Source organism: Cnephaeus nilssonii, assembly GCF_951640355.1.
Source record: "Cnephaeus nilssonii genome assembly, chromosome: 6".
NCBI lineage: Eukaryota > Metazoa > Chordata > Mammalia > Chiroptera > Vespertilionidae > Cnephaeus > Cnephaeus nilssonii.
Genome location: NC_137077.1, coordinates 92,117,241 through 92,133,605, shown reverse-complemented (window position 1 = coordinate 92,133,605; position 16,365 = coordinate 92,117,241). Strand labels below are relative to the sequence as shown.

At 40.7% G+C, this 16,365-nt stretch overlaps 1 protein-coding gene across 2 annotated transcripts in view; it reads right to left on the bottom strand.

Annotated features, from left to right (window-relative positions):
- ADIPOR2 (adiponectin receptor 2) overlaps window positions 1–16,365 on the bottom strand; it is a 76,743-nt gene that overhangs the window by 4,318 nt on the left and 56,060 nt on the right. For both annotated transcript variants that reach the window (XM_079775052.1, XM_079775053.1), the window contains exons 3-7: window positions 15,890–16,009; window positions 7,191–7,362; window positions 3,501–3,687; window positions 3,074–3,261; window positions 343–536 (exon numbers count right to left, since the gene is read on the bottom strand). In XM_079775052.1, coding sequence (XP_079631178.1) covers window positions 343–536; window positions 3,074–3,261; window positions 3,501–3,687; window positions 7,191–7,362; window positions 15,890–16,009 — 861 coding nt within the window. The remainder of the gene's footprint in view (window positions 1–342; window positions 537–3,073; window positions 3,262–3,500; window positions 3,688–7,190; window positions 7,363–15,889; window positions 16,010–16,365) is intronic.

Genomic DNA, 16,365 nt, shown 5'->3' with positions numbered 1-16,365 from the left:
CACTGGACAAGTTACCAATCTCCTAAACCTCATTTCCTAATCTTCAAAATGAAAACATTAGCAACAGTTGTTATACCTGATAGGACTAATATCTTAAATGAGGTAATCCATATGAAGTGCTCACTCAGACATGTGCCAGGCACCCAGTAACTACTCAATAAATACAGCTATTATTGTACTTATCATCCAGAGAAACATAACTGATGAGGGGGAGTTAGGCTTAGAATACAGACCTGTTGGTTTTGAGTCTAAAACTTTTTCATTTATTTCACTTCCCAGTCTGCCAATAATCCACTAAGAGGTAAGTATGTATACACAATAGCCACCTCTGATCACACTTACCCAGATGTCACACTTGCCAGGAAAGAAGCGTTCAGGAATGCGGGCAGCATACAGGGCAGCCCCTGTGATATAGAGACTGGCCATCAGCATCAACCAGCCGATCTGTCCTATGGTGGCAGCCTTCAGGAACCCCTCCGAGATGATATAGTGCAAGGCAGGAATGATTCCACTCAGGCCAAGGCCCAAAAACACTCCTAGAAATCACAAGAAAAAGGCAAAAATGCAGAAGAGAAATAATAAATAAATATTATAAATTGAATACTTCAAAGTAGAATGCAACATTAGCTTCTTGTTTGAACAGAAAAAGAAGGTACTTCAAACTCGGATACTGCCACACGAGACAGCACAGCTATGTTCTAAAAGACAGATCTATTTACAGATGCAAGGAGCCTCCTGCTGAAAGAGGCTTAGCTTAAGGACTCGGCAGTCCTCAAAGCACATTGCAAAGTGTTTTAGAAATACACAGCTCTAGGAGCTGGTTTAAAAGTCCCTAAATTCTGCCTCTTTATAGACACAGGTTGCAATATAAAGCAATTTTACATATTTTATCTTCCCTTTAAAGCAACAGATATTCCTGAGATGGAAAGGGGTGGAGGTGAGGAAAGAAAAGGCAATTATTGGTTCGGATGAATCCCCAAAGTATTTTTGGAAACCGCAACTAGAACTACACTCAGCTAGAGGTTCATCCCTCCAAGTCTAAGCCATGTCTGAGAGAGAGAGAGAGAGAGAGAGAGAGAGATGCTTCTCAAAGTTCTCAGGCCCAAAAGTACCCATCAGGTACAGAAGTCTACAGAAGCATCAGAACACTCCACCAAGCCCCAATGCCTTCAAAATCATATACAGCAGTGTTTTTCAAACTTCTGGGTATGACCAACTGAGTCTGGATCAGAATTTCTAAAACAACTAGGCTAAAATAACAAATATCAGACTGTGTCACAAGTGGAAAGTTAAGCGCTAATTTATCAAAGTTTTGTAACTGCTGTTTCTGTCAGTGTGTGTGTGTGTGTGTGTGTGTGTGTGTGTGTGTGTGTGTGTGTGTGTGTTTTCAGGGTTGTAGGAGAAAATGTCATGATCAAAAAAGTTTGAAGGCAACTGTTATAAAACCACTTGAAATCGGTGTGTCAACCAAGCACTACACGAATACTCCCTACAAAAGTAGTAATTGCTTTACATTTTTGACACAAAGACTTAAGAATGACCCTTATAAAACAATCATTTGGTAAGCTTTCTCAAAAGAAAGGGGCATACCGCTTGCTTCAGACATTACTATATAAGCTGCTGGTATGCAACAACAGATGTAAGCACAATGCCTATTCACAATTAAAATGGACATCAACAGAAAAGAGGAAAATGACAATGCTCATCTCAGAAAAGAAAGAAATCAAGTAGGCCTAAATAAAAACTACTTCCTACCTCCACTCCTCACTAAAAAAAATAAAAATCACCATGACCTTCTTCTTTCACTTGTTCTGTGCCTCTACATGCTAAGCAAAGGCTACCAATGGTCTTGCCTGTCATTGTCTCAAAGCTCAGGAACTTGGTTCTTCTGATGTGTATAATAAGCAGGATATCCAGCTCTACTCAGCAAAGACATTCTTATCTTTTGTGCTCAAGCAAGCTTAACACCACAGTCAAGTACTACTGAAAGCCAACCCTGACCACTGCTCATTTGCTCACATAAACACTTAAAGAAGGAATAGGGTAGAGTGTTATAACAAAGTTAATTTTAACTCCTAACCTTCTAGGTAACTGCAGCTAAACCATGGCTTAATTGTTAATACCAAACAGTTGTTTTCTTTCAAAAAAATTTTTTAAAGGTTGAAAGGAAAAATACTTTTTCTTTTTTTTTTAAATCCTCACCTGAGGATATTTTTCCACTGATTTTTAGAGAGAGTGGAAGAGAGAGGGAAAGAAACAGAAAAATATCCATGTGAGAGAAACACATTGATTGGTTACCTCCTGCACGACTTGCATGCTCCCCAACCAAGGTACATGCTTTGACCAGAATCGAACCTGGGACCATTTGGTCCACAGGCCAATGCTCTATCCACTGAGCCAAACTGGCTAGGGTGGGAAAATACTCCCAAAATATTTAATTTATTGTTCATTCTCAGTGGGCACTGGGTTTGATATTAGGAAAAGAAAATTCAAGACACAGCCTTGGCTATAAGGCGTCTCCAGTCCAGTGGGAGATAAAAACCTGTCTCTGTTAACCTGTAACTTCCTTGGTTGAGGACGGCTCAACCAAGGTACTCAAAGACTTTAGGCTTTCCATATGATCACCAGCTCAACAGACATTATCCTAAAAATAAAAAGCCTCTTTATCCCTATATCAGAAGAGATGTATGATGCCTACAGTAATAGAACACAATCAGTAAGCAGATTACACATTTTTAAATAAAAATAACAAAAATTATTATAACTACGAAGAGTATACTTCATGCTGAGAGTAAGAGGAATCGTTGTTTATTTTACAAAAGTTACAGAGCCCCTGTCTTATCGACAGTGTATGGCCATAAACTCAAGTAAACTACACTGCCCCAAGTATATCAGCTCACATAGCTAACCACTGTTCCTCAGCTCTAATAAAGACTACATTAAAAGCCCCTCAAACAGGAACTATGATCTATTCATCACAAGTACATAGCACAATGCTTAGACAATGGTAAGCCTTTAGTAAATGGCTGACAAATAAGTAACTGTTTAATGTAAAACCTCCACATGCTCTTACCTGCTCGTACTCCTCGATACTGGGGCGTGGCAAACATGTCCCACTGGGACACTATAATGGCTGCGATACCCAGCACACAGATGATAATCAAGTAGATGAAGCAAGGTTGTGGGTTACAGTAGAAAGAATAATAAAGCCAAGGAACAAAACTTCCCATAATCAGAAGAGCAATACCAGAGTAGTCCAGTCTAGGATAGGAAAAGAAATGCATTGAATATTAAAAATCACTGCTCACTGGTATTCACATTAATCCCCCATGACATGAGCTAGCAATGACAGCTAAGAGGCATACTGGAGTGCTTGCTTTAACATTTTTTGAAAGTTTCTATGAGGTGGTATTAAGAATTCTGCCAGCTCTGCTAGATGTTTTTCACTAACCCACTGACTCTAAATCATTGATCAAAATATGGACTTCACAGATACTTACTTAGAGAAGAGTCGGGAGACCCCTTCTGAGTGGCAGTAGACCGTGTGGAAGAGCCATGAAAAAGAAAGGCAGAGAATGGCCCCCAAGAAGAATAACCCAAAGACCACCTTTTCTTGCAGAGGGGCCACAAAGAAGATGTTTGGGCGAAACATATAAAAGATCCCCAGGCACAGGAAGAATACACAACCTAGGAAAAGAGTGCAGAGGAGAGAGGAAAGATTATTCTTTTGAAGACACAAAGTTATATGCTAATTGTGTTTTCAAACCTTCACAATCACAATGATATCTGGATCGAAAATTCCATAAGAAAAATTTTCTAAATAACTGAAGCCTATCCAAAATTTTGGCTACTTCAAACATTGTTGGCATCATATACTTCTCAGCTTCATAAACCGAGTATACAAAATATTATCATTTATTTGTCTAAGAGCATAATCAAAAAATAAACCACACCATGCTGTTCTTCTCTAGAAGACTGCATCAGTCTACTTCTACCTCTAAATTTAGTATGAAATTCCATTTATGCCATTTTGGGCACATTATGCTACTATCCAGCTTTCAAAGGTCCACTTTACATTTGCTTTGCAATAAATTCCAATACCTCCATACCCTATCAAGAAATACAGCTTTCCTCTACCAATAGTTGTCAAGGAACACTATGCTTCTCTGGTCCTCACCAATTGGTCCAATAGATTCAAGAATTAAGGACAGTAAATGCCTATTCAAGCTATTTCATAACCAATTTTTGAACTGTTCTTCACAGTAAGATGTTATGTTCTTACTGCTTAGGGATGGGCCACTTAACAAAAGGAAGGCACAGATATTAAGAATTTAAACATTTGCTAAGTCATTCTCTTTGATCCATTTAATAAAACATTTACCCTGGAGTTAGACATCAGCAATGAACTTGATTTCATACTCTGTTCTATTCTCACTATACTAGCAAGGTAGGAACATGGGCACACAGTGGAAATAAAATGTGACAAGAAATGCAAGTCAAATGGGGAAAGGCCACAAACTATCCTATATAATAAAAGGCTAATATGCAAATCAACCAAACAGCAGAATGACCGATCGCTATGACATGCACTGACCACCAGGGGGCAGACGCTCAATGCAGAAGCTGCCCCCTGGTGGTCAGTGCGCTCCCACAGGGGGAGTACCGATCCGATCAGCCAGAAGCCGGGCTCACGGCTGGCAAGTGCAGCGGCAGTGGTGGGAGCCTCTCCCACTTCCACTGCAAGCAGGCAGTAAGTATCGAGGGGTCCGGACTGCGAGAGCCCCGGACTGCGAGAGGGATATCTGAGTGCGACATCACTCGGGCCTAAGCTGGCAGGTGGACATTCCCGGAGGTGTCCTGGACTGTGAGAGGGCACAGGCCAGGCTGAGGAGAGCCACCCCCCAGTGCACGAATGTCATGCACCGGGCCTCTAGTTTAGTATGTAATTGTTCCCCCCCATGTCTAGTTCTCTTTCCATAGTTCAGTTACCCATGGTCAACAGTGATCTGAAACTATTAAATAAACAATTCCAGAAGGAAACAACCCATGTTTTGAACTGCACACCACTCTTAGTGTGATGAAATCTCAAGCCATCCCGCCCCAGGTCATGAATCATCCCTTTGTCCAGAATGTATACATTTCCCAGCCTTTAGTTCCTTAGTAGCAGTCTCAGTTATCAGATTTGTTATTAGGGGTGGGGGTGTCAGCACAGATACATTCACATAACTTTCATTACAATAATTGTTATATTTTATTGCTAGTTACTGTTGTTAATCTCTTACTGTGCCTAATTTTACATAAATTAAACTTATCAGATAAGCATGCGTAGAAAAAAAAACATAGTATATATAGAGTTTGGTCCGATCTGCGGTTTCAGGCATCCACTGGGGGTTTTGGAATGTATCCCCCTTGATAACGAGACTGCTGTATTCACAAGGTTATGAAATTATCACTATTATTACTCCAAAAAGAAGCCCTATACCTGTTAGAGTCATAGCTCATTCCCGAATCCCCACCCCAGACAGCCCTAACCTACTTTCTGATTTTGGATTTTCCCATTCTAGGCATTTCATGTATATGAATCACATAATAAGTGGCCTTTTATGTCTGGCTTCTTCCACTTAGCATGTTTTCAAGGCTCACTCATGTTGTAGTATGTATCAATGTCAAGTAATATTTCATTGTATGGATATACCAAATTTTATTTATCCATCCATCAATTGATAGATTTTGGGCTGTTTCCACTTTTTAGCTATTATTAATAATGTTGCCGAAACCGGTTTGGCTCAGTGGATAGAGCGTCGGCCTGCGGACTGAAAGGTCCCAGGTTCGATTCCGGTCAAGGGCATGTACCTTGGTTGCGGGCACATCCCCAGTAGGGGGTGTGCAGGAGGCAGCTGATCGATGTTTCTCTCTCATCGATGTTTCTAACTCTCTATCCCTCTCTCTTCCTCTCTGTAAAAAATCAATAAAATATATTAAAAAAAATAATAATAATAATAATAATGTTGCTAAAAATATTCATGTCCTCATTGTTTTAACATGTTTTCAATTCTCTTGTATATGCCTAAGGAGTAGAATTTGCCGGTAACTCTGTTTAGCTATCTATATTCCATAGAGGCTGCACCCTTCTTATATTCCCACCAGCATCGTATGTGAGTTCTAATTTTTCTATATCCTTGCCAACACTTGTTATTTCCCATTTTTATTACAGCTATTCTAGTAAGTATGGCGTGGTATTTCATTGCATTTCTCAAAGTATTTGATTTGCATTCCCCAAAATGATGTTGAGCCTCTTTTCATGTGTCTGTCGGCCATTTTTAGAACTTATTGAAGAAATTACTACTCAGATGCTTTACTCATTTCTTAAACTGGGTTGACTTCCTATTGCTTAGCTGCAAGAGTTCTTTACTAGAGCAATCATCAGATATTTATTTTGCAAATATTTTCTCCTATTCTGTGGGTTACCTTTTCACTTTCTTGATAATGTCCTTTGACATACAAGTTTTAATTTTTATGAAGTCCAATTTATCAATTTTTTTTCTTTGGTTGCACATGCTTTGGATATCAATTATCACCTAACCCCCAAAGTTATAAAGATTTGCATCTATGTTTTCTCTTGATTTTATAGTTTTAGTTCTTATGATTAAGTCTTAAATCCATTTTGAGTTAATTTTTATATATGGTGTGAAGTAGGGGTCCAGCTTTATTCTTTTACATGTAGTTACACAGTTATCCCCAATACCATTCTATTCCTTCTTTAATATACAATCATGATGGGAAAAAATATCATACATCACATTCTACTTTAAGACAAACTGAAATGTAATTGTGAATATTCTAAGTAATGACTTTGAAAAACCAGGTTACTTCTATTCAATAACTACCTTCCTCTCAGTGTTCATTAAAATATTATACCACACTTTGTATAGTATATTTCTCTTGGCCTGGTTCAATTGGGGGGCCAATCGGGGAAAAGGGAGTCATATGTAATACTTTAAACAACATATATATAACTTAGCTGTAATAAAATCATAGTGCAAACCACAGAGAAAATCACTGAGAAACTGCATCATTAGAAATCCAGAAAACAAAATGGTAAATCATAAATACATTTTTAAGTTCCATCCTTTCCATCAAGTGAAAAAAGAATAAGATCACCAATTCATTACATCACTGATATTATATACCTAAGAGATGTGTCCAGATGTTGCCTGTCTCTGTGTGTATTCTGAAAATGCTCTTAAAGCAGGCCCGGAAAGAAGGCATAGGGGGCCGGTGTCCATGTAAAAGATAATCATTATCCTTGAGCCAGTCTGGTAGGACATCATGAGGAATTACTCGCCATCGACCTTCCCAAACCTGAAAGAAAAATATTATCAAATATTTTGGGGATTTTAATTGTAACTTTAGCAACACTGGTCCCAAATAACAATTTCTTACATTTTCTTATGAGAAAAATAACTTATTTTTAGAAAGACAAACACATTCAAATAAACAATGTCCTATATTCTGAGTTTCTAAAAAACAGATTGATGAAAAAGATATTTTTTAAATGGGGCAGGAGGGCTTTTCTTAAGAAAGGGGAAGAGTAAATGCATTTATAGAATATGTCCTAAAGAGTGGTTTCAAACTTTGTTTTAATATGGCTAAAAGTAGGATGAAGAGTCCAAAGTTCCACCCATACAGATTCCCCTCCATTCTCCACAATAGACTTTACCTCTGAGAAATCCCTGTGATATTAAATATGACCATTTTTATACTTAACTAGAGGCCTGGTGCACAAAATGCATGCACTCGGGAGGAGGGGGTTACTCAGCCCGGCCTGCGCCCTCTCGCAGTCTGGGAGCCTTCGGGAGATGTCCGACTGACGACAGCCTAAGCCATCAGTCGGACATCCTTAGTGTTGCCACGGAGGTGGGAGACAGCTGTAAGCCCGGCTTCTGGCTGAGCGGCGATCCCCTGTGGGAGCACACTGACCACCAAGGGGCAGCTCCTGTGTTGAGCGGGATCAAGCCAAAGCCAGCTCTCCAACATCCCCCAAGGGGTCCCAGATCGCGAGAGGGCACAGGCTAGGCCAAGGGACCCACTGGTGCATGATCAGGCCGTGGAGGGACGCAGGAGTTTGGCCAGCCGGGGAGGGAACGCAGGAGGGCTCCAGGGCGTGTCCGGCCCATCTCACTCAGTCCCGATTGGCCGGACCCCAGAAGCAAGCTAACCTACCAGTCAGAGCATCTGCCCCCTGGTGGTCAGTGCACGTCATAGCGAGAGGTTGAGTGGCCTTAGCATATCATTAGCATATTATGCTTTGATTGGTTGAATAGACAACCGGACAACTGACAGCATATTAGGCTTTTATTATATAGGCTATTCCTGTTGGTGAAAAAAGAACTATATAGAATCATACTTTTGTGCCTTTTGCTCCCTTTTGCTCTCTCTTTCTCCCTTTATCTTCTCTTCCTATCATAGCAAATATGATGAAGTAGAAAAGAGCATAGGAGTCAGAAAATCTTGGATGTCTGCCACTAACTAGTTGAATGAGCTTTAATCACAAAATCGCCAAGCCTGTTTTCTCATTTATAAAATGAGGATTCTAGTGCTTTGATTACTTCATAAGGAAGATATGAGGATCAAATGAAATGACCCAAAGCATTTCATAAATGAGTTAGCAAACCTCAACATCCATCCCAAAGGTGGAATTAACCCTAACCATCTCAGAGGCTATCACCTGTCTGAGAATTAGTAACTAATCCAACCCTCCTCATGCTGGAGAGATGACAAAGAAGTTTGGCTTTAACTGCCTTTCAAGTCCCTTTGCCCCCCTTTCTCCCTTTTCCTGTTTGTCCCTCCCCATCAAACTTTAAAGGAAAAGGGATCAGGAGTTTAGTATGCACTCTTTAAAAAGTCTGTCAACTCTGCACTCTGCTTCTTTTAATGTCTCTCAGCCCAGAGAGCCAACACCACTAGGATCACTTAATCCTAAATGAACTTGCTTCTGCTAGCCAGAAAGATGTAAGAAAAAATGCCAGGCACATAGTCTACCTCTAGGCTTCAGCTTCAGGCAATGATTCCACCCACTGTCCTCAGGGTTCTTGTGACAAACATGGCTGACCACAGACACTGGTTCTCTCTCTACTATGCAGAAATATGTCCATTCCTTTCACTCCACAACATTTTCCTGTTCTCTGCTCTCCTCAGTGTCTCCTGACATTTATAAAAAACTGATCCTCTGTGTAACTCCAAAGGAAGTGGAGACTAAATTTAAGAATAGAAATGGCCATCCTAGCTGGTTTGGCTCAGCGGATAGAGCGTTGGCCTATGGACTCAAGTGTCCCGAGTTCAATTCCGATCAAGGGCACATGCCTGGGTTGCAGGCTCGATCCCCAGTGGGGGGCGTGCAGGAGGCAGCCAATCGATGATTCTCTCTCACCATTGTTTCTATTTCTCTCTCCCTTTCCCTTCCTCTCTGAAACCAATAAAAATATATTTTAAAAAAAAGAAGAATAGAAATGGCCCTGTGGTTACTGGTGTTAATTTGACTATTCAATGCTTGTTCCTAACATACAACAAAATAAAATAATGCCAAAAGACTAATCCAAATTTTTTATGTCTACTGCTGATATTACTACGACTTATAAAAGTACCTGTAGCTTTCATGGGATTTATATTGAGAGAAAGTGAGAGAGAGACACACCAAGATAATGAATTCCTTTTATCTAATTTGAACTTGGTAAAACAGCTATTACTGAGATTAACTTTACAAGATGCTGCTACCGTTTTTACTTCGGGAGAATTTTATTTTCTAAGAGGGAAGGAAAACGAGCATCAAATCCTTACATCCTCAAGGCAGTTCACAATTCGGAAACAACTCTACTGTGACCACATAAAAATTGCTATTGTGTTGCCACACAGACAAAATAATCAAATTCTCCCTTCCTTTTTATAGTCAGAAAGAATATGTTGAGTTTCTTACTAGTTATATGTGCATAAAATATTAGAATGATTCTCTCTCCCCCCCCCCCAACCCAGCCATTATTTCTATACAAACATTCTAGTGGTCTAAAAACTGAGCCAGTGAGCTGTACTTTCTAATTATACTGCAATTAATGTTATATTCAACAAACCCTACACCTTATTCTCAACTTGGAGTCAAGCCAAATGCCAACCTAAACAGGTATCCTCTTTTACTGCCTGGGGAAAAAAAGAACAGGATCACAGCTTAGACGAAGACATGTTTATTTACAAGCCTGACAAAGACACCGCCTACATCAAACTTAGCAACGGTCCACTGAGTTTGTATCAGAATATATAGTGCACAAATGGAATTTTTTTTAAAAAATGCCCACAATATACCTATTCCCACATGGCCCAGGCTATGCTGGTAAAATAACAGCAACTGAAGGCTGAAAAAAGAGACCAAGATCAAACTTGGACTCTCTATAAAGACTAAAATGATTTTCTTTCCCCTATTCCTGTAAGAAAACCTTTTCCTAAAGAGAAAGTATACCAGCAAGACCACAGGACACTTCATTTTAAACTGTCTCCATTTACTTGCTTTCAATCCAAACAGAATCCTTGAGGCACTGGACATGGCTAGTTTTTTAAGTATGGTCAGTGGCACCACCAGAGCAGGGTAGAGCAGGTCTGGAGAACACCATGTAATAGGAGGCCTCTTCTTGCTGCTCTCATAGACAAACGGCTAGTGGATGATAAGTGAATGGTTTATCCATTTCTGTGCCCCACTCATTTTTCTTCAATAAATCATTGTTTGCAGCAAAAAAAAAAAAAAAAAAAATGCCCTATTTATTCTTTCATTAGCTATTAAATTGAAAGTTTTCACTTTTTTTTAGTTCAGAAAGAACAAAAAGACAGTGAAGTTAGCTACAGTATCCCACTAATAATATAAATATTAAAAATCCCCAATGGCCCAGACACTAAATACGTACTCAACTTTGAGAGATTCAACATTAGTTACTGCAACCTAGGTAGTACCCTGACCATCCGGATATCGAACCCGTAACCTTTTGGTGTACAGGATGATGCTCCAACCAACTGAGCCACCAAGCCAGGGCCCAAACATGCTCTTTGAAAAATAAAATATATCTTTTGTATCCTTCTGTACTAATTCTCCTACGTCAGTAATCACTAGAGTGGATCTATTGTTTTGCTTGGAGTTTTTTTTTCCACCAATTTTCAAACACTGATTAAAATTTCCTGGGCTCGGAGAACCAAGATGGCAGCATAGATAAATGCCTGGACTTGCTGCCTCCCACAACCACAGCAAAATTACAACTAAGATACAAAACCATCATTCAGAACTACCTGAAACCTGGCTGAATAGATGTCCTACAACTAGAGAAGTAAAGAAGAAAGCACACTGAGACTGGTAAGAGGGGCGGAGATGCAGAATGGGCTGGTCCGACACTCACAGTGCTGTTTTTTTAATCGGGAGGGTTATCTTGGCTGCAGAGCCCCCACCCCCACCCCCACTCCACGCCCCGCCCCGCCCCACACTGCACCCCCTCCCCCCCCACACACACTGTGAGGAGTGAAAGGGTCCCAGACCCCAAGCCCAGGGCTCCAGAGCTGGGAAGAGAAGTTCCTGTAACTTGGGGCTGTAAAAACCACCTCTTAAAGGGCCAGTACACGAATATACTCAGACTCAATCCCTCTAAGCTCCAGTGCCGGGAGGCTTTGGGGGACACAGGGACATACAGAGAGGAACTGGATTGTCTGGCATGTGGCAGGAACTCGGGGTGGCTTTCTTCCAGACAGGGGTCCTCATTCCTGTGCTGGGACCCCATCACCACCACCACCACACCTCCTCTCGTAGCAGAGCTGACTGGCAGCCATATCTGAGTTTCCATCAGCCTGGCTAACACTGTCCCCTCTGCCCTTATGACGACCCGAGACACCACCGCATTCGATTTGCAGCCCCACACAAGCTGTTTGCAGCTGCTTTTCCATATAAATTGCCTACCCTGGCTCAGGCTTCAGACTTTGCTAAAATCTCTAAAACAAACAGCAGCTAGCATCAGTGTGCCCCAAACTAATCAATAAAAGGCCCATGACCTGGCACTACCACCAGCCTGCCTTGCTTCACAACTGGGCCTCACCTGGGCACTTCACAAACCCAATATAAGTAGCAGCCATCTGTAGACTGTAGTTCTTGCCAGGTGGCCCGAGGCAGTGGCTGATTTTGCACCTCCTGGGAGGTCCCAGGGCCGGTGCACCCAGTGGACAGCTTCAGACCACACCAGATTACAACTCTACACATCCACAAGCGACACACTCAAGGGGCAGACTCAGTGAACACCAAAGCCCCAATGAAGCAAGTTCTGCTCCATAGGGGTGTCCTACACATCTGTTCTTCCACTGTAGTCATAGCTGGTCTTCACAGCCAATTGGCCTGGAGATCAATTCCTCCTAGTGACACCAACAGCAATCAAGGTTCAACTACAAGACTGTGCACACAGTCCACATAGGGATACACCTAGAGTGCCCAGCTCAGGTGACTGAGGAGGCTGAACCACTGGGCCCTACAGGACACCTACCACACAAGGCCACTCTACCAATTTCAGGAACCATAGCAGCTCTCTCTAATACATAGAAACAAACGCAGGAAGCAGCCAAAATGGGGAGGAAAAAAAAACATGTCACAAATTAAAGAAATGGAAGCAAGCAAACTATAGGATACAGAGTTCAAAAACCATGGTTATAAGGTTACTCGAGGATCTGAATGAGTGCTCCAAAGGACTCAAAGAGAGCTTCAAGGGACTTAGTGAGACTTACAAGGATCTTAGTGAAAATGTCAAAGACATGAAGAAGGACCAGTCAGAAATTAAGCCTATACAAACTGAAATAAGGAGTAATTTACAAGGTTCAACAGTAGAGTAGAGGATTCTAAGAACTACATCAATGATTTGGAATATGAAGAAGCAAAAAACACACAATCAGAAGAGCAAAAAGAAGTAAGAATCCAAAAATATTAAGATAGTGTAAGGCAAGCATGTCAAACTCAAAGGCTAACATGGGCCAAATAAACAAGGTTTAAGTTTATGTGGCCTGCAAAAAAACAAAAGCTTCAATTTTCATAGAAACGTAGGTTTATTTCGAAAGAGACATGCTGAATACAAAGAGCTGAAATAAATGAGTAATCGTTAACATAAACTAATAGAACATTTTAATAAAAATTAATATTTTTTCTTGAACATTAACTTACCAGACACTGAATAACTGCACAAATTATTAAGTCTAACGCAAATAAACCTATTTTTCTTGTTTTCCGAAAGCAAAATCTGTTGCACACACCAAACAAGTCAGTACAAGACTAATGATGTGGCAATTGGCTGCTAAAATGCTCGCTGCTAGTATTAGTGGAGAGAAATAATGCACCTGCGCGTAAGGCGTGTAAGGGAAATGAATGAATGCAACAACAATTATAGTAATCAGTCATTAGCAAACGTTATAGTTCATTATTAATAGTTGTGTATAACAGGATATTATAAAAATTAAGTTACGAATTTTTTACTGAAACGTTTCTTACATACTGTTATATTGGCTAGGCCGCAAAAATATTTGTTGTGGGCTGCATACAGTGAGTTTGACATGCTTGGTGTAAGAAGTCTCTGGGACAACTTCAAGCATACCAACATTCACATTATGAGGGTGCCAGAAAGAGAAGAGAGCAAGATACTGAAAACCTATTTAAAGAAATAAAGACAGAAAACTTCCCCTACCTGGTGAAAGAAATAAACTTACAAGTCCAGGAAGCACAGAGAGTCCCAAAAAGAGGAACCCAAAAAGGCCCACACCAAGACACATTATAATTAAAATGCCAATGGTTAAACACAAAGAGAGACTGTCTCTTTTAAAAGCAGCAATAGAAAAACAGTTAGTTACCTACAAGTGAGCACTATACAACTGTTAGCTGATTCTCAAGAGAAACTTTGCAGGCCAGAAGCAAGTGGCAAGAAATATTCAAAGTGATGAATAGCAAGGACCTACAACCAAGGTTATTCTACCCAGCAAAGCTATCATTCAGAATTGAAGGTCAGATAAAGAGCTTCACAGATAAGAAAAAGCTAAAGGAGTCATCACCACCAAACCAGTATTACATGAAATGTTGAAGGGTATTATTTAGGAAGAGGAAGAGGAAGGAAAAGAGAGAAAAAAATATGAACAATAAAATGGCAACAAATACCTTTCAACAATTGAATCTAAAAATCAAAATAAACAAGAAATCTAATGAACAAAATAAACTGGTGAATAAAATAGAATTAGAGGCATGGAAACATGGAACAGTCTGGCGAATCTCAGAGAAAAGTGTGGAGGAAAGGGCAGGAAGAGATTAGCCAAAGATCTTAAATGCATATATGCATTACCTATGGACACAGACAATAGGTGGTGAAGGCTTCGGGCAGAGTGGAAACTGGGTGGAGGGGGGCAATGGGGGAAGAAAACAGGGACATCTGTAATATCCTCAACAATAAAGATTTTTTATAAAAAATGTCCTGGGCTCTAAGTAATCCCATAATGTTTATATCCCTCCCCTTCCCCTCTCCACCAATCACTTCATCTTGGAAGGGATGTCTCTATTATAATGTTTTCTTCTTGTCCTCTGATCTAAAGTATAGTATTCTAAGTCAACTGGCTTCAATTATTTCTAATGTCCCTGTGAATACAGAAAAACCTAAGTTTAGTTTTCAGGATCTATGACCATATGCATGAAAATTTCTCTCTAAAAGAGTTTTCCGGGAATGTTTAATATGTAAATGAATTTACATACACATATACACATAGACAACTGACTTATGTTGACTTTTTACCTGCCAGGGCCCTGATCAATGAGTATAATCAAGTGGCTATAGATTTACCAGTGTCCCTGACCTATTTTCTCTAAGCAAGCAATCCCAATTCCAGTTACCATTTTAGGGAAAAAGAAAAACAAAATCCCCACAATAGGTCCTAATGAACCAGAAAGTGAATTGGAAGAAAAGCCTTAGAGAGACAATATACCAGTTAAACTAAAAACACTAGATGTGTACGAAAACCAGGCAATCCTATCTAAAAAAGAGGGAATATGCAACTTGACCGTCACTACATCACAAAGTGGCGGCGCCCAGTCCCCTCAGCCCTGCTGGAGTCCCCCAGTCCTTTCAGCCCCGCTGGAGGGGTGGCAGGCATGCAGTGCGGCCAGAACTGCTCTCAGCCCCCCAGCCGCCCAGGGCCAGCCCGAGGCACAGGCAAGCCTCAGATGTCGGCTGCCCAGCTGCCCAGGGCTGCCCAAGGCTAAGGTAACCAGGGCCGGCCAAGGCTTGCGCTGCCAGTAGTGGCAGCAGCAGGTGTGATGGGGGCGTCGCCTTCCCCTGATTGTTGGGTCGCCTCCCACCCCTGAGGGCTCCCGGACTGTGAGAGGGGGCAGGCCGGGCTGAGAGACACCCCCATCCAGTGCATGAATTTTCATGCACCAGGCCTCTAGTTCCTATATAAAGAATAGTTGATTACCCTAGAAAGAGTATCTTACTTGCCATCACAGTCAACACATAAATAGATTCAAGGGACTTGGAGATGGCACTTAGTATCTCCAGGCATTAACCACCCCCAATTTTGCTTCATTCTGTCTTGTCTAAACTATCAATAACCCATATTAGGAAAAACTTTTTTACCAGTTAGATGTTCTAGTTTTCTCAAATCTTTATCATGGCTGCTGCAGGCAAATGTATTATGCCTTGAATAGGGTTAAAGTCATGAGATTGCTTTTGTCTCCATTTTGCCAGAGATTATTCCCAAAGCAAACCAAAGGGTAAGGCACTACCACTCCTTAAAGGTTTCTGTCTGGGAATGGCAGGTCATATAACACAAAAATTACAAGAAATTGCCATCTTACCTTGCAAACAAACTCTTCCATTCTTTCCATAGCATGATGGGCTTGTAAGAGAGGGGACATGCCCATAAACCCCTCCTCTTCCTGAGAAGCTTCATCATTACACTCATGTTCCTCAGAGCTCTGCAAGGCAATCATAGAAATAGTCAGGGACAGAGACCAAGAACCAATGAAACAATATATTTCCCTTGAAGAATTATAATGAAATTCTCTTAAGGTTAAAACAAAGCCTCAGACAAGTAACAATACAGGAAGTAAAGTCAGTTTATTATAGAATTATGAGTATTAAAAATGAAAAAGTTACTCAAGTTTTCTCTGACAAATAAACTATAACAACAGCATTCCTGTTTGTTTCAGTAGCAGTTGTTGCTCCCACCCACCTCAAATATGGCAATATGTAGAGTCATTTTTACTTGTCATAAGTGGGGGGAATGCTACTAGCATCTAGTAGGAAGGGCCAGGATGCTGTTAAACATCCT